At 45.6% G+C, this 24166-nt stretch overlaps 2 protein-coding genes across 3 annotated transcripts in view; both read left to right on the forward strand.

Annotated features, from left to right (window-relative positions):
* Nucleotides 1-4274, forward strand: part of Hmx2 (H6 family homeobox 2) — a 7662-nt gene extending 3388 nt beyond the window's left edge. Inside the window, 2 exon segments of one of the 2 annotated variants that reach the window (NM_001106303.1) lie at nt 2021-2289; nt 3138-4274. In NM_001106303.1, coding sequence (NP_001099773.1) covers nt 2022-2289; nt 3138-3691 — 822 coding nt within the window. In that variant the 5' untranslated portion in view covers nt 2021 and the 3' untranslated portion in view covers nt 3692-4274. 2 annotated transcript variants of the gene reach the window in all.
* Nucleotides 4275-7860: 3586 nt separating this feature from the next.
* On the forward strand, nt 7861-18456 carry Bub3 (BUB3 mitotic checkpoint protein). Its single transcript, NM_001047906.2, has 8 exons — nt 7861-7928; nt 8190-8384; nt 9012-9081; nt 10566-10717; nt 13585-13743; nt 15460-15637; nt 15777-15993; nt 18162-18456. The coding sequence occupies exons 2-8, from the start codon at nt 8190-8192 to the stop codon at nt 18169-18171; spliced, it is 981 nt and encodes a 326-aa protein (NP_001041371.2). The 5' UTR covers nt 7861-7928; the 3' UTR covers nt 18172-18456.
* Nucleotides 18457-24166: the final 5710 nt, after the last annotated feature.

Here is a 24166-nt window from a genome sequence, read left to right on the forward strand (position 1 = left end):
CTTTTGAGAAGCCAAGGGTTAGTGAATGAGTTCGAACATTTCTTTTTGGAATCTCCCTCTCTACCTCTGCGGGAGCGCGCTGGACCCGCTGTGATGGGGCTTAGGAGCTTGTGCCATGGCGGCGCAGAGCAGGACGCACAAATTGTATTTCAGCGCCGGGTCCTTCCGGGTTAATGAGCTGACACCATGATTAAAGCTGACCATTTGTAATGTGTCTCGACCCCGCCGCCGAGCCCTGAAGAGGTTAATGCGGTGACGAAGGCCGGCACCTGCCCCTCGCCAGCCTCCAAGGCCTGGGTGCACAGCCTCCTGGCCCTCCGCTCCCTCCCCTGCCCCTGTCCCGGCTGCGCCACCGACCCCTAATCAATTAGCCCATTAACGAGCCCTTTGAGGAGTTAAGTAGGGAGAGTTCTGCCACGGGCAGGGCCACAGTCGGTAACTCACTGAGGCTAATGATATTATAAGCGCTTTACTCAATAACCCGGGAGCGGTGCAGGCGAGGAACTGCACCGTCACGGTGCAGTCTGGACATTTGTGGGGACCGAGTCTACAGCGACTCTTCACTCTTGGTTCTTCTGGCCTGTGTCTAAGGAACGGAGTTCGCGGGACCTTAGGGCTGCAGCCACACAGGGTGTGTCTTGGGCCTCGTTCCTTTTCATAAAGCTTGTGTAGATGACTGTCACCTCAAATCCCTTTGCTTGCTTTGCTGAGATGACTCTAGATCAGGTAACAGGTGCTCTAGGGATTAAACAAGCATGAGTCAGGGCTCAGGGAGCGGCCACAAGAAGAAAGGAGAGAGCCAGGTTTTTTAGAACTCCACCTTGACCTCTGAAAGGAAAGAAACACTTCAATCAATTTTAGGGGTGGGGAAAACCGAGGCTTAGAAAGTGTACCTAGCTTGCCCAAAGACACCTTGCAGAAGCAACGTAGCCATTTTGAGACCGCCAATATTTACCAGCAAGATAAAATAAATGAGTTTAGTTGCAGTGTGGGAAGGTAAGCTGTGTGGTATTCGGTCAAGGATTAGGAAATAACTATCCTGCACTCTGAGGGTTTATAGGTTTCTGGTGCTTTTCTACCTCTAACTGATACATCATCACCACAGGAGAATGGGGGTGGGCAGCACTAAGAAGTTTGCCAGACGGTAGGGATGTTTCTACTGGGACCAGACTAGTTCCAGTTAGCACAATGCAAATGAAGTTTGCTGGAATGTGAACTAGAATGGGGCGGGGGCTACTCTGTTTCCAAATTCCTATGGCCTTTTTGGCCAGTGGGGTCTGTAGGTGTGCAGAAGTTCTTTGCTCCCATGTCTCCCAGCCGTTACCCAGAGAAAGGCGTCTCTCTGAGCCACATACTGTTAGTCCCCAACGCAGCGGGAGAAGACTCATAGAGATCTGTCAGTTCCCAAGAGGCTTGAAGGGGTTGAGGGGCTTGGGAGGGTGGCAGCAACCTATAGGGAGCATCTTCAATGCCTGAGAACACCACCAGCTCGACACCGGCCGCTGTCCTCGTTTCTGGAGAGACAGGGTTGAGACAAGGAATACAGGCGACAATCTAAGCTGCCTTCAGCCCCGTGTAGCACGGGCCGGACAGAGCTGATGCGGGTCCGCTACTAAACGTGCTCCGGGAGCTTCCCGGTGCTGCGTGCTAGGCCCCAGCTTTTTAAAAAATTCCGGGACCGCTCCGCGGCGCTGCGATTGGCCGCGGCCCCTTAACCTCTATGCAAATGAGGCCGCGCAGCCTCCGCGTCGCTGGAGACCGGTGGAGTTGGCAAGCGAGGAAGGGACGTTGGCACCGGGGCTGGGCGGGCTCATCCAGAGCGGGGCCGGCAGGGACCCGCGCGCAGCTGTCCGGTGCCTGCGCGTCCTGGAGCAGAAGGGACGCCCCCCCAGCCTCGTAGCCCCCTCCCCTTGCTTTCCCTCCCGCCCCTCCCCCCGCCTGCCTGCCCGCACCACCTTCCTTCCACCCAGCCCCGCTCTAAAGGGAGTTCTTGGTTTCCTCCGATTTCTTATGAACCCAGGATGGGCAGCAAGGAAGATGTGGGGAAGGGATGTCCGGCGGCCGGTGGCGTCTCCAGCTTCACCATCCAGTCCATCCTGGGCGGGGGCCCCTCCGAGGCACCGCGGGAGCCCGCCGGGTGGCCAGCCAGGAAACGCAGCTTGTCTGTGTCCTCGGAGGAGGAGGAGCCGGAGGAAGGCTGGAAGGCTCCGGCTTGCTACTGCCCAGATCCGCACGGCCCCAAGGAGCCAAGCCCTAAGCACCATCCCCCCATCCCTTTCCCTTGCCTGGGTAAGGATCGCACGTCGGGAGTCTGGGCCTGAGTGAGCGTGAGCCGACGCGGTGTGTGTTTGTCGGAGACTCGCAAGCAGGGCATCCTTGGGTCACAGCCGGGCTGCTGGGGGTCCAGGCCAAGGGGAGGGGACTACGCACCAATGGAGCCTTCTCGAAAAGGGCCGGAAGGGCCAGTGCTGGGGAGAAGTAGGAATATTGGGGGCAGTAAGGGGAAAACTGGGTTGGAAGGAGGTTGAACAGGAGTGGGCCAGGAACTCTGCGGGCAGCACACAATGCTGGCCAAAACGTTTTCGCACGCCGGTTACTTTCTGTCCTGACTCCAGTTCTGCAGGTCTGGTCTGGGTGTTCTGTCAGTCCTGCAGGCTCTGCGTTTTTTCCCTCCTCTCATTCTCTTCTCAAGTGATTAGTACTCTAAAATGATTGACAGTGGTGAGTTTCAGGGAGGTAAAAGCTAACGGAGGAGAGCCAAGGAGTTAAGTATAAAATTAACCTGACTCCCAAAGAAAACGGCCTGTAAAATGAAGTTACCTTGTAAAGCTCAGTTCTCACAAGGCAAAAATCACCTTTTAAAAATGATGTTAATGTCCTCATTCCAGACCTGTTACCACCTATACTTATGTAAAAGTGGGAACGGAGACCCTCAAGTTCGGATTATATGGAACCCTCTTCTGTTGCTATGAAAGGCCGAGTACTTTGGACGCTAGTAGGACACAAAAGAAAAGAAAGGGGCTAGGAATAGGGGAATCAAGGATGCAAGTGTCAGCCAACCTCCTTGTCCTAGGCAGAGCTGAGAGTCTTCTAGAAGCATCAACTCCATGGTCATTCTGTTTGTGTTCATTCTCCAGGTACCCCCAAGGGCAGCGGAGGCGCAGGGCCTGCGGCCTCGGAGCGCACGCCTTTCCTTTCTCCTTCTCACCCGGACTTTAAGGAAGAGAAGGAGAGGCTCTTGCCCGCAGGCTCGCCTTCTCCGGGCCCGGAGCGGCCACGGGACGGCGGTGCAGAGCGCCAAGCCGGAGCGGCCAAGAAGAAGACGCGCACCGTCTTCTCCCGCAGCCAAGTGTACCAGCTCGAGTCCACTTTCGACATGAAACGCTACCTTAGCAGCTCGGAGCGCGCTTGCCTCGCCTCCAGCCTGCAGCTCACCGAGACCCAGGTTAAGACTTGGTTTCAGAATCGCCGCAACAAGTGGAAGCGACAGCTTTCCGCCGAGCTAGAGGCGGCCAACATGGCACACGCGTCGGCGCAGACTCTCGTGGGCATGCCGTTGGTATTTCGGGACAGTTCGCTACTGCGAGTGCCGGTGCCACGCTCTCTCGCCTTTCCGGCTCCGCTCTATTACCCCAGCAGCAATCTCTCGGCCTTACCGCTCTACAACCTGTACAACAAGCTTGACTACTGACACGCCCGCTGGCTCCCGGGGCGCCTCTGGTCGCCTGCAGTTGCCTGCATAGTCCGGCGCGGTCGGTATCCTTACTGGGGCTCCGGAGCAGAGCGGCGCGTGTCCAGAAATATTAAGAAATACACCATGTGTATTCGTTATGTCTTATTTATGGCCTCTTCCCTACTTTTTGGGTTTTTTGTTTTGTTTTGAGTATTTATCCGCATTCCTCACGCCAGAGCACCTGCTTTCTACACAAAACCAAACCAACACGCCACGCGTATGAAACTATTTTGGAAGGGGAGATTCTCGGGTAGTGGTGGGAAAGGGGGTTTTGATTGGCCGGTAGCAAGAAAAAAAACATCAGAAAAATACCAACAAAACCAGGTAGTCTTTCTCCCATATATACACCTGTATATGTATATAAATAGTGTACAAGGACACAATCTCAGCCGAGCGGAGCCCACTAGGACGTTGGCCATTGAACCAATCACTTCTCTTTATTCCCTTCATCTTGAGGATGAGTAGGGGTGAAACGAGGAGAGTACAGATCTGTAAATATTTTTAAAGAGAAAAAAAATAAAACGTTTTAAACATGGTTGCTAACTTTGGAGGGATTGTCCCACCAGAAAGCGCGCAGAGGAGTTTCTGGATTTTTAGCGCCAGGGCGAGCAAGATTCTGTTTCCTCTCTCCGCCCCCACGGTCTTGCTCTCACCACGTGAAGGTGGGGTTGGGCTCAGAGGTTAAAGGTCGGGATATTGGGGCTGCCCAGGTAGCACGTGACTGAAGCTGCCTACAGAACAACACAGTTTCCACGACCCAGGTGTGCGGGTTGGGATGCGCTCTGAGATAGAATCCAGATCCCGAGCCCGCGCCGCGAAAGACTAAGCCAGGAGCCTGGCTGCTGACCCGGTTGCCTCTGGGAATGAGCCGGGCAAGGAGGTGAACATCTCCCTGGTACTGGGATCTCGGTTTTTTGGGCTAGACAAAGCTGGGAACACCAGGAAAAGCCGGAACCCTGGCGCGCTCTTGGCGTCCTCCTGTGCGGAGTAAAACTGGAGTGTGAGAAAGCGTCAGCTTGGGGTCCAGAGCCCCACGCGACCCGCTTGCAGCCCTCGCAGGGTTCTCCGGCTAGGGACACAGTTGCGGGTTCTGCGCAGAGCTGGAAGTGATGCCTAAAGGTCAGATTTCGTTGGAGGGATTCGTGGAGCAGGTGACACAGGCGCTTCCCTATTTTTTTTTTTTTATAGTTGTTAAATTTGCACTGTGAGTGACCAAATGGTCGGATCATTGGCCAACACTCAGCAGCTGTTTCTGAATCGAGCCTTGAGGATTGCAGTGCCCAGCCTCCTGCCTGCCTGCCTGCCTGCATGCAGGGCTGGGGAGGCGCTGCACCCAGAGAACTGCAGCGCCAGGACCATGCAAATCGCAGCACTGTACTTCCTCTACGTTTTAATAGCATCCACCTGTTTCTTGCTAAACGTCGGAAATGGGTGCTGGAGCTTGGCCTCAGATCGAGTTATTAGGTCCGGCCCACCTCCTCTCAGTGGTTGACCTGGGTGTGAGAAGCTAGGAGTCTGCAGCGCCAAGACCCTATTTCTTCAGAAAAAAACTGGTGCCTGAGGGGCCTGTCTCTTTGAGCCAAGAGGCATCGAAATGACTTGCATTTTGTAGAAATTCACAGGATGTAAACGTTTACATGACCCATACCGTTCCGTGAAAAATGCCTGGCCGAAGAGCTTTGCCCATTTTCTTATCACATTATATTTTATAAAACCTGCAATTCCTCCGAGGTGACTTCAGATGGATGCTACTCAAGAATGCACCCGACAATACTAGGTTGGTTGACTTGCATTTATTTTATTTTAGCTGTGTTCACATCAATAAGTATTTGTTGAGGTCCCAACATGTGCTAAGAAGCCACACTAAGCTTGGGGTGGTCAAAAGGAGAACGCAGAGAGGCCTATCCGTTCTTTTCTTACTTATTAAATATGTTTCCCATTGCTTATTGAATGTGTGCATTGTATGTCACTGTAGTTGTCACTCTAGATAACCTCTTTGCATTCTTTCCCTGGCAGCATCCTTTGAATCTTCCACCCAGAAACCACCACATTACTTCAGAGGAATGTCTTGTAAAGACATATCCCGTTCAGATGCTTTCAATCTGCATTTCAGTAGATTACAGTTCAATGATGGACTGAACAGCATTGGGTCACCATATTTGCTTCAGGATGGCTTTCTCTATAGTTAGTGACCTCCTCCCATCACTGTCAGCACTTACGACAACTTGAGTTTGCCCTTAATATTTTAGGGAATGACCATTTTCCCAGTTGTCATATTTGACTCTCTTTACTCACCCAGACATTAGCAGTGACAGGAGACTCAACACTGCAACAGGTAACTGAATAACACAGACACACACACACACGTGCATGCACGCACACACACGTACACACACTTGACATTTGTGTTGCAAAATGGTCAAGACTCTACTGTGGCCAGATTTCCTATCTCAAGTCTATCAATTCATTTGAATAATCAGCAAAATAGTCCATCTCTTTTCAGGCTCTAAACTTGATTTAAAAGATTGACGTTTCTTAAAACTCAAATAGAGTTGGGCTGCAAGTGCATGGCCAGAGGGGCCTGAATCATACACACATGGGATAATGAAATATGCTTAGATTTTATTAGCAGGTAATTTATGCTCAGAATCTGGAATCACTAATAGAATTAAATAAACAACTGGGAAAGAGAACCAAATAAGTCAAGAGGTAAAATTATTTTGCTAAACTTAGAATGCAAAGCAACTCAATGCATTAAAAAAAATTGAACTTGGCCACTGATTTGTTGAAAGAGAAGAGAGAGAAAGAACCAAATACTAGAAGTATTCAGAGAGGGAAGACGACCAGAAATTTTCAGTCATAATAACCATCATCAGGACAAAAGGCTGGTGTGTGTGTGTGTGTGTGTGTGTGTGTGTGTGTGTGTGTGTGTAATCTTAAGTGCATTTAGTTCAGAGTCTGTGCACACAGGATAATTTTTTAAATGTACTTGAAAGTTAAATAGTTTAAAACTAGAGACAACTTCCTACTTCATGCAATAATTTCAAAATAAAAGGGATTGTCTCAAAAAAGAGGGGGCGGAGAAAGAAGAACTAGCATGGATTAATTGAACCTTTCAGTAACATTTTGCTTGTCAGTATGCCAGTCACCATGTTGTTTGTTAAGTACTGCTTTTCTTTCACAGAATCAAAACAATTCTGGTTATTGAAACAACCCTTTTGATTCTCATATTTCTAGAGGATTCTAGAAACGGAAAGTGCAGCAAACTGAGCCTCCCATGATATGGCAGGGTAAGGTGGAAGAGGAGAGGGCAGCCACAATGCTAGGTCCTATGATGAATATCCCTAAAAGATTCTGGTTGAGCTTGAAAAGATTGAAACTATTTGTGTCTCGCTATGATCCCCCTTCTGGATGAGGTGCTCTTCTAAAACAAGTAGTTTGATTGTGTATTCCCAGAACTTCTTACCAGGCCTGGAATTCAAGTGCTTGAAAACCGTGGAGAGATAAAACTATACAAATGACGGCTATCCCCTATGAGATCACTAGAACTCAAGGGGAATGAGATTCTAGTTCATAGATTGAAAACCCAGCAAAGTGAAAGCAAATAGTGCCTTTGACTAGAAAGTATCCTTCAGTGTGACAAGTTTGGGTTAATTCCAGGGGTATGTGTTCGTCCAGAAAGAAAATATTAATTTAGCTCTATAGTAGTATCAACCAAAATGAAATTCTGCGTCTGAGGGATAGAGGAGAAGAATGTCACAACTAGAGCTAGATAAAACATCTTTTCTGTCTCGTAGTCTGTGGATAGTCGGGCAGGCAGCTTCAGGGAGACTACAACTCCCAGCATGCAGAGTACCGGCGTTAGTGCCTTCATGACCTGAGCATATTGGGAGTTGTAGTTTTCCTTCCGCAACTCCAGAGCCGTAACCTTGGCGGGGTGGTACTAAGAGACCCGGTGAACGGAAAAAAAAAACGCGGCTTCCCTTTGAGCCGGAACAGGATGACTGCGGAAAATGAGGCAGGCAGTAGATCAGACCAATCAGCTACCGAGATCGAGCCGTTGGCTTTCGAAATGAGCCAATGATAGGCCTGCTCCAGAGCTTCCTCTCCGCCTCCTCCGCTTTGCCTGCGAGTGCTCTGAAGCGAAGTGGGGCGGTAGTGGCCGGTGCAGAAACGTTGCCTAGGCGAACACGAGGTAGAGGTCCGGGCGAAGGTGGGCGGAGCGGGATTCGTGGCCTGCGGCCGGCGCGTCGATGCACAGAGGGGTTCGGTCGAGGTCCATTGTGTTCTATTTGGGGATCTGCGGGCAAGGAAGGAGGCCAGGCCCGGTGGAGCTCGGCGGTAGCGGGATGGCGGCCGGCCTGGATCAAGGCGGGCCCGCGCGCTGCGCAGGCGCAGGTCCTGGCCCGCCTCTGTTGCTCCGGTAAGGGACTCAATCTTAGCGTTTGTTCTACAGATGACCGGTTCGAATGAATTCAAGCTGAACCAGCCACCCGAGGATGGCATCTCCTCGGTTAAGTTCAGCCCCAACACCTCCCAGTTCCTCCTGGTCTCCTCCTGGGATACGTCCGTGCGCCTCTACGATGTGCCCGCCAATTCCATGAGGCTCAAGTACCAGCACACTGGTGCTGTCCTGGACTGCGCCTTCTACGTAGGTGGACTCAGTTTCTGCTCCTGTCCCCTTACTAAGTTGTCCTAGGCGTTGCCAGTAGCATCCTTATACACGGTTTGGAGTATTCGGACAGTTCATAACTACTCGGGGATGCGTGCACTTTAGCCTGGCATTGAGCCTATTACAATGGTGTGTTTTCATTTCTAATCTCATGGCAATTTCAATCTCTCTTTTCAAGTTCAGACTTGAGTACAGCTTTCTGCACATAGGTAATTGTTTGAATTTAACAGCAAGGTGGGGTTAGCTATCCTTTTAAAAGTAATGAATGTCGCCTGGTTTAGCCATAACATTCTGGTGTCCATCTCGATAAAGCTACCCAGTAGTTGCTTAGTTTAAGATCACTTAACTTGCATTTTTGTTTACTTAATGTCTGTCACACTGGACATAACAGTTGGCTGTAGAAATAGCAATTTTGAAATGCTTGCTAAAGCTATGTAACTTTGGAGTGACTCAAAATTTAAGGCGTGGGTGGATGTAGTGACCACGCCTTTAATCCCAGAAGCAGAGGCAGGCAGATCTCTTGAATTTTGAGGCCAGCCAAGACTACATAGTGTGTCCCCCCACCCCCCAAAAAAATGAAAATCAAAACCAAATTTTGCTTTGTAGGATCCAACACATGCCTGGAGTGGAGGACTAGATCATCAACTGAAAATGCATGATTTGAATACTGATCAAGGTAATACTATGGCGACATTTTACCAGTTTTTCTTTACTAGTACATTCGTGTAGACATGATTATTTAGGAAGAGTGGTTGTTTTGAGTCCTTAGGTGAAGGTGAAACATGGCTTTGAGAATAGACTTTTAAAATTGGAAGAAGTTACCACAAATGGAACATGTGATTTGCAGTAAAGCCCATTTCGAGCACTGTCTTACGTGTTTACTGGAAGCCACTTAAGCCTTTGACCATCACCTTTGGAAGTCTTAAGCAGTGGGCTGGATCCATGGTCTGACTTGTCAGGATTTCTTGGGACAGTTTGATACTTTAGGGTAGTCTTTCCACAGACTTAAAAAAAAGAAGTACCTTTTAAAAACGGAGCTTGGTAGCTGGTCAGATTTATTTTAGTGATGCCTTTGTATTCTTAGCAGGAGAATGTATTTCAGTGGGATGTGTAAAAAACATTTCTTAAGAGTTATGGTTTTACTGTGGCAGAAATCGGAATGGAACCCAAGCTGTGCAGAGGGCTCTGAGCTTTGTTTGCCTGCTCTATTTGGATGTAGGTATACTTGAAGGAGATGGGGGGGGGGGGATGTAGAGATGGGGCTACCTAGAGGCTGAGTTGAGCAATGAGGAAGCCTGTCTGAGCCAGGTGTGATGCTCTCCTGGAATCCTAGCACTTGGAAAGGGGAGGCAGGAGGATAAGAAACTGAAGGCCAGCCTCAGCTACATAGACAGTTTGAGGCCAGCCTAGACATAAGACTGTGTTTCCAGAAGAAAAAGAACCGTGTTTAATTGGAAGAGGCCTCTATACAAAAGTAACGTTTTGTGTCTGATATGTGCATTCGGGGCAAGCACTCTGCCTGGACTCATTCCTAGTTCTGTTATCATCCTTTTTTCTCTATGTCACATGGGCTTTGGCACATAGCAGATATTTAGTAGATGTTTACTGAATGAACAAATGAGATATTGGGAAGGTTGAAATTGACAGGAAAGAAAGTATGTAGCAGCAATTGGACCCTGCCATGAGAAGCAAGTGAGTTAATTGAAAGACTCCCCCTCAGTCCTGTAACCGCTTCTTATTAGCATTGGCTTAATGCGAGGATAAGAGTTGTCAGGGTACAGGAAGCCAGAGATCTCCACTCTCAGTTCACTCAACAAGTATTTGTGGAGCACCTACCATGGACCAGGCATGCACCAGATACAAAGGTATACAAGCCAGTTTTCTTACAAAAGCTAGGTTCAGGTTCATCCTGTACCTTCTCAGTACAGTTTGAAGTTCAAGGCAGCTGTGCTGCATCCCTGCTGGTGACTAACCTGTGCAGTATGAAGTGACTTAGAGAGTGGGTAACTCTGTAGTGTGGAGAGATTGCTCTGCATCAGACGTTCTGTGGGGTGACTGAGAGCAATTCATTTCAGCTGACTGTTCCGTTGGTTCACTTGAGGTGTCCTATGAGATAGTAAAGCTAGCTGTGTTGTTTTTTTTTATTTTCCTTTGCAATAGAAAATCTTGTTGGAACTCATGATGCCCCTATCAGATGTGTCGAATACTGTCCAGAAGTGAACGTGATGGTTACTGGAAGTTGGGATCAGACAGTTAAACTGTGGGATCCCAGAACTCCTTGTAATGCTGGGACGTTCTCTCAGCCGGAAAAGGTAGGGTTTTTATGTGTATCAGGAGTTTTCTGTTTGATGACTATGCTGTTGAATAGGTTAAGAATTGGCAATCTGTTTTAGAAACCTAACTATATAGAAATACTTCAATATGAAGGGAATTAACTTTTAAAACGTGGTCATCTTTTTCTGTCAGTTATTAAACGTGGGCTAGAGAGCAGGAACTCCTCAGTCTGTGTATTGTTAATGCATCCGGTCTGAGAGGTAACCTACTACCTTTTCATAGAAACCATTTACAGATACTGGCTGTCCTAAGTTGGGTCTGACACCCCAAACCAGAAGATGGGGTGAAACATGACTCATTTTCAGCTGTGACTTGAGGTTCCATTTGAATTGACAGTTGAGAATGGAAAGGGTGTCACTTGAACTTTAGAGAGACAGCCGGGTTCTCTGGCTTTTACTGCTGTGTGTGTATTTAAATGCTGACAGATGTGGTTTGAAGGCTTGTAGTAAATGGAGCTTTAAACACCTTTGAATCTAAATCACATTTCCCACAGACAGCACCGTAGTTGCATCTTACGTTTTATTCAATCCAGTTTGGCAATCTCTATCTTTGAATTATAAAACCATTTACATATATGTTCCTGTGATTTTTTTTTTTTCTTTTCTTTTTTTCGGAGCTGGGGACCGAACCCAGGGCCTTGCGCTTGCTAGGCACGCGCTCTACCACTGAGCTAAATCCCCAACCCCCCCCCCCCTTTTTTTTTTTTTTTGAGAATTTCATGCGTGGGCACGTTGTACGTCTTTTCTATTCTTTCGTCTTTTCCTTCCGACTGTTTCCGATCACTCTCAGGTTCCTGGGCTCTCCCATAATTATAATCGTTTTATTCTCGTACATACATGTGAACACACACAAGCTACTGACTCCATTTGGCATTGACTGTTTATCCATGTGTTTATGGCTGGCCATTTAGGATTGGATAACGTCCCAAGGGCCTTGGCCCTGGAGAAAACGGAATCTGCCTTGTATGGGTGGAGCTTTTTAAAACCAACTTGGGTGTATTCCAACTTCTCAGTCTGTTCCATCAACATGTATAGGCTGTATCCTCACCAGACTTTTATCAGGTAACAGTTAGCTTAAAGGATGGATTGTTTCAGCAGTCTTAAGTATTCTTCACTTGAGTCCGTTCCCTAGTGTAAAGACACTGTTCGGCCCTGTTGGCCGCCATTACATACAGTAGTGAATCCAAAGAGCCATTATTTTTTGTCCCGTCACAGTCGACTCTCCTCCTGGCAAGACCTTTGTTCAGAATAAAATAATTGCATTGTTTCTAGTTTTGATTTATGGTTGTATGCAGCATGTTAAGAACTGTGATGAATTGCTGACAGAATATCATATAATGGACAGCCACACTGAAGCAAGCTGCTCACTGGTTCAGCGAAGTTCATTATGTCACTCTTTTTAATACTTTCTTTGATAAATGTATATACCCAGTCAGTAGTATGACAGTGGTTTCCCTTGATTTATGATCAGTGCGGATAGAAAGCAGTTTTAGAAGCTTGTGTGTCACCTGTATAGTAAAGATTTAAGGTAAAATTCTGGACATAGTTGTGCCACTATAAATCGATCTTTTCCTGGTTTATTTTTTAAGTTTAGTATTTCATATATCTTAATTTTTTTTCCTTTCCTTTTTGAAAGACATTGGCCTTCTGAATAAATACATTATAGTATTCGTATTTACATATGCAATCATTTAATATTTCAATTTTAAAAATTGTTTTTCCCTTGGTTGCTTTAGTTGTTGAACTTTAAAGCTGGATTGTAGTGGCTATGTCTCGCATGTTGTGCCCTGGCCTGCTGCTTTGGCTGGTGGACGGAAGTTAACATGTGGGTGATGATCAGCTCTGGCTGTGTTGTGGAGGGTTAAAGTGAAGCCTTATCATATCTTGGGTCCTCTACATAATAGGGATTCTGCTGAGTTGAAGATCAACAGTCACCTCAGTTGTAGACTTCAAGGCTAGATTTTTAAAGAAATGACTTTCATTAGGAAGATACTTTGCTGCTTTTTCATGAATTTGCTCCCTCTGGTGTCTGCCTCGCATCCTATTTGCAAGTAAACCAACAAATGTTCTGCTTGCAGGAAATCTTATAAAGGATTTTTTTTTTTTTTTTTGTGGAAACTTAAATATTGCAGAAAATACATTATGAGGGGGAAAATAGATACTTTCAGGGAATAAAATGCTTTTTAGGTTTTTTTTTTTTTTTTTTTTTTTTTATTCCCTAAAAGTGAGCTTCCTTTGGACCTCAGAATCTGAGGTCAGAGCCTAAGGGTGGCTTTGCTGCATGCACGACAAGTCTCTCGCCTTCATTCTGAGTCGGGGCTTGCAGAGCCTCCCGAGAGACAGCCAGCCTGTTGGTGATGCTCTCTTTGCTCTTCCCAGGAAGAGCTTCCCCTCCAGGAAACGACTGGGCAATGCCAGGAGTTTTAGGATTGCCAAATGAAATCTTTGAAAAGCTGCCCGCCCTGGTCAGAGAAAACAATGAGAATGATTGCTTTACAAAAAGCCAGAAGCTTTTTGAATGGTGTTTGAACTTTATTGTCCTGTTTTGAGTGGGTTTAATAACTTTTATCTTAAATGAAGCAAGACATTTTGGGGGACATGTTTCTCGTCGAGAGCATTTCATTGTTAGAAGTGTCTACATGTTTAATTGAGTTGTGTTTTAATTTAGTGAAGTTCTGGGGGTGCTAGTTTCCCTGAGTCACCTCACCAAATGTCTAAAGTTGACGTGTGATCTGGGAACCTGTTCAGCTAGCTTTTTTATGGTTTTAGGATTAGAGATGGACTTGAGCAAAATGTCATTTTCAGGAAGTATATGATGATGATCAAGTTTTGATGTTTCCTAAAAGGTCTACACCCTGTCGGTGTCTGGGGACAGGCTGATTGTGGGCACAGCAGGCCGCCGAGTACTGGTGTGGGACCTGAGGAACATGGGCTACGTGCAGCAGCGCAGGGAGTCCAGCCTGAAGTACCAGACTCGCTGTATCCGAGCCTTCCCGAACAAACAGGTACCCAGTCCTCCTCACCCCTCTTCACCCCTCCTCTTCACCCCTCCTCACCCCCACTTGCCTGGAATTTCAAAGTAATGACTTCAAATTTGCTTTTAGGTCTGCTTTCTATAATCTTTTAAAGACAACTGTATTTGCATGTGTGTGTGTTCTTTATACTCTTTTACAGACAACTGTAAATTGTGGGAATAAGTTATCCCACATTTTAGGGAAGATGTTGATATTCCAGAGGTCAAGTGCTTTTGATAGGTCTTACTGCTGATTTTGGTATGGGATATTTAGTAAGTACGAAGTTTCAAAGAGTTCAAACATCCTTCAACTTCCTATCCGAGCCTAAATTTGGAAATTGAGGTTTATAGAATTTGCTTTTTGTAATATTAGCAAAGTTGTTTCTCTCATGTAACAATAGAGCTTTGATTTTTTTTTTTCTCTCTCCCTTTCTTTTTTTAAATCTTTTTAAAAGTAGCGATACTTAGACAGGCCATGTCTTATATGATATACTGAGTCTCCTTCCGGCATCACTGAAAAGATTAGTAATCTCCCTTTCTTTAGCCGTCCTTAATGCTCTAAGGAGAGGCAAGCCTTGGTGGCAGGTAAACCTAGCACTTAGGATCAAGCAGGAAGATTATGAGTTCAGGGCCATGGTGGGGTGTAAAGTGAGACACTGTTCCCAAAACTGCCAGGGCAGTTGGTTGTGAGGAAACGTTCACTTAAAGCAGGAGATGCGTTTGGAATGAGGGCTGTCCTTTAGCTGCTGTGGCTATGAAATAGGAAGTCAGATCTCCCTGTCCTCTGTCTACTCCAGTGGCGAGCCTTGAAGACAAGGAGCTGTGCTTGATTAAACGTGATTATTCATGCTTGTGTTACAAAAAAGGTTTTTATCTCTATGTTTACCTTTCTCTATGGGTTTGCTTTTGCTTTTATAATGTATGCATAAAATTGGGTTTTTTATTAAAAAAATGGAGACAGCTCAGTGGGCAAAATGCTCCCTGCCAAGCATGATGCCCGAGTTCTGTCCCTGGGACCCACATGGTGGAAGGAGAGAACGGACTCCTGCACGCTGTTTTCTAACCTCCCCACAGAACACACACACACACACACACACACAGAGTAAATTAAAAATGGATTTTATTAAATTAATTTTCTACAAGCAGTTTTTATCATTTTAAAATCATGTTGTTACTTGAAGAGACTGAGAAGTGGTTTGAAATTGGGACGCACTCTTGAGAGTTCCTCACAGCCTCATGTAGGCAAAAGGAAGAGCTTGGCCAGCTGGGTTGGAACTGGGTTACTGGTCCTCCCTCCCGCTGAGGGGAGACACACTATTTATTCAGAGTTAAAGACAGAGGGGAGATTTTAACTGAGGGAACAGATTGGAGTCCCCTTCGGGTCTGGAGACAGAGGATACTAAAATTTAAAATTCCTTGTTTAGATTTGACAAAACAAGTTGTTTTTAGTTGCAGTGTGTTAGGTACTGATAGTGTGGAGAGAGCGAGTGAGGGCAGCACTATTTCTCACAAAGCAGGTAAGGTGCCTTTAGCTACTGATGCTCTTAGCTATTTATAGAGGCTTCGTGTCTGTCAGTGCAGCTCCAGGCCTTTTAAACCTGGCTGAACTTTCATTTCTGAAATAGACGTCTTTATGGGTTGAATTGGGGACCTCATGTGCTCTCTGGAATGCAGGTTTTGCCAGTTTGGGCCTCTGTTGTCTTGGCAGGGTTATGTGTTGAGCTCCATTGAAGGCCGAGTAGCTGTGGAATACTTGGACCCGAGCCCTGAGGTTCAGAAGAAGAAGTACGCCTTCAAGTGTCACAGGCTAAAGGAGAACAACATCGAGCAGATTTACCCAGTCAACGCCATCTCCTTTCACAATATCCACAACACATTTGCCACAGGTGAAGTGGGACACACAGGCTGAGCTCAGTTTTAAGATTGTGTACTGCTTATCTCAGGCGGAATCCTGATGAGGGATTGTTTGCTTTGACAGCATGAAGACTCCAATACAACGCCATTAACTGTTTATATCACTTGCAGGAGGCTCTGATGGATTTGTAAATATTTGGGACCCATTTAACAAAAAGCGCCTGTGCCAGTTCCATCGCTACCCCACCAGCATCGCATCCCTTGCCTTCAGTAATGATGGAACTACGCTTGCAATCGCATCGTCATATATGTATGAAATGGATGATACCGAGCATCCTGAAGATGGTATCTTCATTCGCCAAGTGACAGATGCAGAGACAAAGCCCAAGTGAGTATGCTTCACCTGGACCGGAGCCTTTTCGTGCATTCAACCCAGGACTTATTAACTTTTCTAAATTCATGAACAGCATTGTTGATGCCTGCTCGATATTACAGCTGACTGTAGGGTTGGAGTTGATTTTATCTTGTTCTCCCAAGCTTTCAATATCCGTAGGTTGATAGACGTCTGATGGATAAAATCGTGCCTAGTTGTTTTGTAGAGAAGAATGTCAAGCTCTCATTCTTCTTGAATAGGCTCTATTATTTGAATCTGGAGTTACTACTACCCCATTGCTTCAAAATTAAGTTGAGGAATTGAAGAATAATTTATTTTAGTAAATTCTATTTAAGATATTTAAGAAATTGAACTGCCAAAAAAGTCTCCCCTCTCCGGCGATTGTTTCTGTAACATTTACAGAAGGGAGTGGCCTTTGGGTCTCACTGGAAACCCTGCTTAGCACAGCAGATTCCCTTCCTTTTGACATGTTCAAGAGGTGTAGGTGGACGCTGTGGTGTAGCGTCTGTCGTCTGCAAGGCCCCTCTCCATGTTGTGGCAGCGCAGGACAAAGCCTTTTGGCCAGTGACATCTCCTGGGCTGTGAATGCAGAGGCTTAGACATAGATTACACCATGCAGCACCTACCCCATGGCTCTTGTCCTGTGCCTGACTCTGTTCTCAGGTCCTCGAGGAAATCCTCGGTGAATATTTGTGGGGTAAATAAAGGCGTGTGGGGCGTCTGTGGTCTTCTGACGTCCCCTTGCTACATTTGTTGGGCCTCTGTAGGAGTAGAGCATTTAACAAGGAGAAATGTTTGTGCTTTTACAGTTTGTAGAGTTTAGAATGTGAAGCCTGTTGGAAAGGGCTGTGCTTGTATATGATATTTCTTGTCCTAGCCATTTGATCTTTTTTTTTGAACTTGTAGATCACCTTATTCTTGACAAGACTTCTCGTTCTTAAGTGCCATGTTGATGATAATTAATAAAGCAATTGGTACTTCCCGGTGGTGGATTCATAACTATTAATACGGAAACCAGGGAATTACTAATTTTGATATTTTTTTTAAGAACCTGAAAATGATGGAAAAGAGGTTTTTTTTTGTTTTTTTTTTTTTGGAAAAGAGGTTTTTATTAATTTTTTAAATGGAAACTCAAGCGAACAAGCTGGCTTGATGGTTTGCTACATTAAAGGTGTTTGGGCAGATAAGACTTGAGGACAGTGGATGCACTTTTGAGAATCAGATTTGACCTTGGTTTTTGTTTCTGCTGTGGAAATAAGTGTTTGTAAATAGGACATAAATCTCTTTGTGTTCTCTCTGTCCTTAAATGGTCGAGGAGAAGGCTCTGGAGCCATTGCTTTCTTTGCTGGTGATAGTTGGTAATTCGAAAGCTGCTTCAGACTGCCTCATGAGGAGGTTAATCTACAATTAAACAATATTTCCTCTTGGCCGTCCATTATTTTCTGAAGCAGATGGTTCATCATTTCCTGGGCTGCTAAACAAAGCAAGGTTAAGGTTAGACTCGCGGGAATCAGCTAGTTTTCAATCTTATTAGGGTGCAGAAGAAAACTAATAAGAAAACCTCCTAACATCATTTTGTGACTGTAAACAATTATTTATTAGCAAACAATTGATCCCAGAAGGGCAAATTGTTTGAGTCAGTAATGAGCTGAGAAAAGACAGAGCGTATCTGTGCATTTGGGAAAGTCATTGTAACGTAATTGCAGTACATTTAGACAGGCATCTATCTGGACCTGTTTCTATCTCTAAATGAATTTTTGGAAACATTAATGAGGTTTACATATTTCTCTGACATTTATATAGTTCTCATGCCCAGTGCAGTTGCCCAGCCACTGGTGATTAAAGGTTAAGAAGAAAAAATTACAGTGAGCATGAGATTCATTTTGATGTAATGTCTTGTAGCAGAACAGGAGCTCAGCTTGGCCTGTTGCAAGGAGGTCCAGTGAGTCTGTTGTCGCACTTGTTATTTTTAATGTGTACCATGTGTAAATGCACATCTCTGAAAGGACTGGACCTTTATGAAGTTTATTTCACCCAGAGTGTATTTTTTAAAACATTCTTTTGTTACAGAAAAGAGTCTTTTTTTTAATTTTGTAAGATTTTCAGTAAGAAATGAGTGTGATGTCTAAGTGGATCTTTGAACTCTGTTTTCTTCATTGCAGGTCCACGTAATCATCTGGTGAAAGTGGTTTTTCTGGAAAAGCTTTGTCTGCTTCCTATAAACACGTGCTTCTTCTCCCTAAGGCCTGTTTGTAGCTGTTGGACACTTGGTCTAGTGTGTGGATTTCCGTGTTTCCTGTCACAACAGAAATGTCTCTGTCTTGTGATTGGGGTGGGGAGGCTTTGCCCTTGTACAGTAGTTTGAGAGTCTCCTGCCCCATTGTTGTTTGTGTTCCTATCTAAAACTGTTATATTTTTCTGCTGTCTAATAAATCAGAGATTTGGAACTTTTAAAAATTGGGTGTTTTTAACGATTTTGGTAATTAGTAATTACTGTCATTTATTGCACAACGAGGCTTCTCTTAGGCAAAGTGCTTTTGTCAGGGGACGTTAGAGGGGGCATTTGAGGTGACATTTGACTAAATGTGCTCTGCCTTATCTATTTTATCTACTCTGGTACCCTGTGGATCAGCCCGGGTAAAGTAATCCACTTGACTTCCTTCAGCCACTTTTGCTCAGGTTTCGTTGGAGGTTGAGTGACACCTGTGAGCCTCTTCCACAGCTCTCTCAGGATGGGCACAGACTGGCAGCATCTTCATGGCGGCTAGCAGTGCCAGGGCTGTGGAGCTCACGCATCCCAGTGCTGACAATACCACCCTCTGCAGACACAGCCAAACGGCAGGCCCCTCTGGACATAGCCATCAACTGCTACAGCAAAGTGAAGCCCTCAGGATGATAAACCAGCTGCTGGTGGGCGTGGGCCTGTGGTGGGCGTGGGCCTGTGGTGGGCTTGGGCCTGTGGTGGACTTGGGCCTGTGGTGTGGTCGCATGCTTTTTAAAGTCAGAACCACTAGATTGAGAGTAGAGCATAAGTTTCAAACATTGTATAACTTAAAAGAGAATGGACTGTTGTTAAAGACGACCACATTAGAGCCCTGCTATGAACTTGTGTTTGAGGTGGTACAAGAGCACTTCTGATGGTTCCATCCGCCATCCCTCTGTCCCTAAATGTGTCTCCTGCCCCTCCCAGTACTACTTGTCCAGCTCACCCTCTCAGTTTGCCTGTTTATTAAAGCTACCCTTGCTGCCAGTTTTCTGGGTGTAGTTGCTTTGGCATCCTCTTTTTCTCCTTTTGAGATTTTATTTGTATTTTATGTGTTTGGGTGTTTGCGAATATGTTTGCACCAACAGTGTGCAAGATACTTGGAAAACAGATGAGGGCATCAAATCCCCTGGACCTGGAGATAGAGACTCATGTAGGTGCTGGGAGTTGAACTCTGGGTCCTCTGGAAGAGCAGCTAGTGATTTTAACCTGAGTCATCTCTCTGATCCAACAGTTGTATTTTAATGGCTTGGCTTAGCCATAGTGTAAATGTTTCATCACTCTCTGCCCACTGCTTCTGTTCTCAGTGTCCTTTGGCTGAATGTTACACATCCAGTCCTCTTCATAAGTCCCTGGTCTCCTGGAGTGATCACTTTCTTGTTTTAGAGTCTGGGTCACCATAGTAGTATGACAGACTAAAGTTTGGTCAAATTTGCCCTTTCTGTATGTTGGGTTTCACATGTGTGTCCCCTCAAGTTTAGTTCTGGTTATGATTTCTTGATGTTATTTAGCAGCAATAAATACATTGTCACTTGTAATTTTCAGAAACTGCTCAATGCCTTGCAAAATTAAAGGTGACACTTGTAATGTCCCTTAGAGTCGCATAGTGCTTCCCGTTCTCAGTAGTCTGTCAGTCTCTCAGTAGTCTGTCAGTCTGCCAGTCACAGAAGCGGTGCTTCTAGAGTCTCCCTGGAATCCTAGTGATAGAGAAGATAACTGTGTGGTACTAAGCCCCACTGCAGAAAGGAAAGGTGCTTTCTACTCAGCCCTTTTCTCCTAGGACCTGCCTTAGGGCTGGGTCTAAAGTGTATGCCAAGGCCATGTGGAAACCTACTTGTATAGACATGTCATAAAATACGCACATATGTTTTTCATACACTTTTCAACTTGGTACCCCCAGGTTGCTTTGATGTACGTATCCACTTGGCTTCTGTTTATACCTGTAACCGAACCAATTACCTTTCACTGTTGGCAGGAGTGGGACTTCTTGTTGCACTGTAATCTCCAAATCTCTGTGCTTTCTGGATTGTTCTTTCAGGTCTTAATATAAACTTTGCAAGGTCAGCTTCAAGGTACCCTCTTCCGTGGTACCCTCCCTCCTTGTTGCAGCTCACAACAAGGTTTCTTTTCTCAAAATATGTTGTATTTCTCAAAATAACTGTTTCCTACTTCTCTGCCTTAGGTATAGAGAAAACATACAAACACAAAATAAAATTAAAATCTCAAAAGGAAAAGAAAATGCCAAGATAGCTTCGCCTGGGAAATCAGAGGTCTCAAGGAACTTTTTAGAGACTACACTTACCTGTGTGTGAGTGGGTTCCATGGCACATGGGATGCTAGAGGACCACTTGGGGATGTTAGTTCTTCAATCCTGAGTTCTTGGGATTGAACTCAGGTTGTCCAGCTTGGTCCAGCCATCTTTCCGCAGAGCCCCTCTCTGGTTCCTTTGCCCTTTACCATTGCTGACTGGTGGAGGCCGTTTCACTTTAGTATAACAATTGTATTCAATTGACGCTAAGGTGCGTTGGTTGGGACCGATGGCCAAGTGTTCTGTATGGACTTCACAGCTGCAGAGACAAATCTGTTTCCCGGGACAGATAGCGTGAGTCTCGGAGTTGAGCTTTGACTCTGACTTTAGCACCCGATTGCTTGCATCACTAGCCAAAGTAATTACTCAGCCCTAGTCCCTCCACCTGTGAGGGAAGCGCTGCGCTTGCAGACTGTATCAGAATGTGCTAGCCACAGTCTGAATGCAAATCGCCTTCATCTGGATAGAAAGTCAACCCAGGCTGGGAGTGTGGCTCAGTGATAGGGTGCTCACCTATTGTGTGCATGAGGTTTGGGTTTCCTCTCCAGCATGGGGATGGGGAAGTGAGGGGGGGTGGGGGGAGGAATCAAATTTAATTGGTCAACTGACTTATTATAATTCTTATATAACTTGAGATAGTTCTCAAGTAATTATTGGATCCCTAGTTATTAAGTATACCTGTGTATTTTAACATGAACTGGGGCTGGAGAGATAGCTCAATGGTTAAGAGCACGGACTGTTCTTCCAGAGGTCCTGAGTTCAATTCCCAGGTCCCACGTAGCAGCTTATAACTAACTGTGACTCCAGCTCCAGCAGATCTGATATTCTTACACAGACACACGTGCAGGCAAATCACTAATGTACATAAACATAAGAATAAATAAATCATTAAAAAAATGAATTAAAGTGGCAGTGAGAGTCCCAGATCACATTGGTAAACCACCATCTGGCTTTGAAAGTGCTGAGTATTGTCTGAATGAAGAGACTGTCCACAGGAAGCTTCCATGTATCTCTTGTTCGTGTGTATCCATTCGCTTCTTTTCTCAAGGGCGTGCCCCTTACACTTGTGCTCCTACCTACTTGGAGATCCATGCCCAGTATGTATTTTGAACCTTCAGTTTGTATATACGCTGTAGTTCTTTTCTAGAATGAACTCATCCCCACCCAGTATCAGGTTCTGTTAAAACAACGTGCTAAAAGGAGTAGCTCAGAGAGGTCATGTGGTAGTTTGGCTGAGCGAAGCGCCCCTTTCCCAGGAAACCAGTCCCAGTACAAGGGATGGCAGCTGTCTGACTTGCTGGTTCTTTCAAGGTTGAAACCTTCATACCCTAACCAAGGTTCTTGCTCCCCAGGAAGATACGTGCGTGTGCCGGCACTTCCAGTGATCTTTTAAAATGGCACATCTGTGCTGTCATCAGAGAAGGAAACACAACTCTAATTTGATGGTGCTCTCTTTTGACTTAGCCTCTGAAGTGTCTCAGGGCACCCCATCTTTGACTTGGGGAAGTACTGACTTAAGCTATTTGGGGTAGTTAGAGAGGGTTCCTTCCGGAATGGCGCCTGGCTACACTGCTTTGGAACTAGCACTAAGAAATGAAAGCTGCTGCTCCCAATGGCCACAAATACCAATTGGGGCCTGAGTACAAAGGCACTTTCTCCTTGATCAGTGACTTGCTGAAACAGTGCTTTCATTTCCCAAGGATGCTCACAGAACTTGGCCTGGGGTTATTGCAGGACACTGGCTTTTTAGTTTTGTACGCTGAGGTGGGAAAGAAAAATCCGAAGGTGAAAAACAGACTCATTTAAAGAGGTCTGTATTTGGGAAATCATGACACTAGTTGGTCTGTTCATTTTCTATAATTCGTGATTCGGTCTTCAGAACTTACTTTGAATGAAAAGCAATTGATTGCGTTTTTTGCTTTGTTTTTCTTGACTATACCCCAGGCTACCAGGACGGCTTCCTAAATTACCTGCCTTGACAAAGGAAAAAGAACTGCTTTATTGACCTTCCGTGTACCATTTGTCAGACTTAAGTGACCGACGGTTCCTCCTATGGTTTATTTCATTAACTAATTTCTCAAGAAATATCTGTTCACCTCTGACCAGTTCTGTGCAGTTAACACAAAACCAAAGAAGCAGTACAAATCATACCTATGGTGTGCCTGGCCGTTGTTGTAATGAAGTACCTCCCTCCCGTTTATAGGCCTCTGTTACAGGCTATTGCAGTAATTTAAAACCCTGTACCTTAGACTCTTGACCTTGTTATAACATCACTTTATAATTCTCAAAAACTTGGCTCCTGAAGATTTTCTTAGCACCAGCCATGTATTCTTAAAGAGCCCAATTTGTCTCCAGTGTTATATTAGAGTATCTTGTCTGCTAAGACCCAACATTCTCCGAGTTGCCAGACAAAAGCCTTTCTTAACCATGGCATGCAGTTCCCCATGGTTTCCACTTGGAGGAATAGCCTAGTGGCAATGTATAGCTTCACCAAGGTGAGTGTGGAGGCAGCCGTCTCCCTACTTGCTGTTAGTTCACTGAGAATGCTGCTGCTAGGGAGAAGTGAGCCTTCCATGTGACCCCAGCATAAAGGTAATCCTGGACAGAGAGGGCAGGCATACCAGCGCCTCGCTTCTGGACAAGGCCTTCGCTGCTGTTCACCGGGTGCTCTTTGGCCTCCCCAGTAACTGTCTAGGAGAGCGTGGCTCTTGCAGAGCTTTGCTCCTGGTGTCTTGGCAGTCTGGTCCTTCACTGTTTGTGTGTTGAGATTAGAATTTAATCTCGCCATGTCTCCCTTTCCCTTTCATTCCTGTAACTTGTGTATGATTCCATCCTCTGCTCTGTTCTCTTTCATATTCACGGCTTATTGTTTTTAATTGTCATCTCTATGTGTATTCCTAAATATATGGATACAACCTGCTCAGTCCATGTGATGTTACACACACACACACACACACACACACACACACACACACACACACACACGGCCCACCATTTGTTATTGGATAACCAGTTGGTGTGCTCTTCCCTGGGGAAGACTGTTCTGCTCTCAGTATTCCTTAGTTGCCTGTAGTTCTTGGTGTAGGGCTGAGGTGTCATTGGCTTTCTCCCTTTCACATTAGCATTGTTCAGCTGTCTTTAGGCAGACATGTTTTTTTGAGAGAAGGGGAATAATCTTAGTTTTGTTAGCTAATACAGAAATAGGAAACTGAAATCAGTTTTAAACAAGCCACTCAACTGAGGAACCTGTTGAACCTGCTGACCCAGGGCTATCCTAACTCCTAGGACATTCAAAGAACTGGATTCTATGAAATCCCAGAAGGTCTCATCTCTTACTGAATGCTTTGGGCCTCAGAGAAAACATGGAATCCATGGATGGTAAATTCCAGGACAGCCATCACTATATAGTGAAACCCTGTCTCAACAAAACAAGCTAAAAGAGGAGGAAAAGGAGGAAGAGGAAGAAGAGAAAAAAGAGAAGAGGAGGAAGAAGAGGAAAAGGAAGAGGAAGAGGAGGAGAAAGGGGAGGAGGAAGAGGAAGAAGAAGACTTGGAGCCATGGCCATTCTTCTAGTCTAGTATGGGCAATTACTTTCT

Source organism: Rattus norvegicus, chromosome 1 (genome assembly GCF_021556685.1).
Source record: "Rattus norvegicus strain SHRSP/BbbUtx chromosome 1, alternate assembly SHRSP_T2T, whole genome shotgun sequence".
Classification (NCBI taxonomy): Eukaryota; Metazoa; Chordata; class Mammalia; order Rodentia; family Muridae; genus Rattus; species Rattus norvegicus.

Excerpts from the sequence above, each read along its gene's own strand:
- Bub3 (NM_001047906.2), top strand. The coding sequence starts at position 8,190 with ATGACCGGTTCGAATGAATTCAAGCTGAACCAGCCACCCGAGGATGGC. Across the intron at positions 8,385-9,011 it reads TCCTGGACTGCGCCTTCTAC|GATCCAACACATGCCTGGAG; the intron begins GTAGGTGGACTC and ends TTTGCTTTGTAG. Across the intron at positions 15,638-15,776 it reads CCACAACACATTTGCCACAG|GAGGCTCTGATGGATTTGTA; the intron begins GTGAAGTGGGAC and ends TATCACTTGCAG.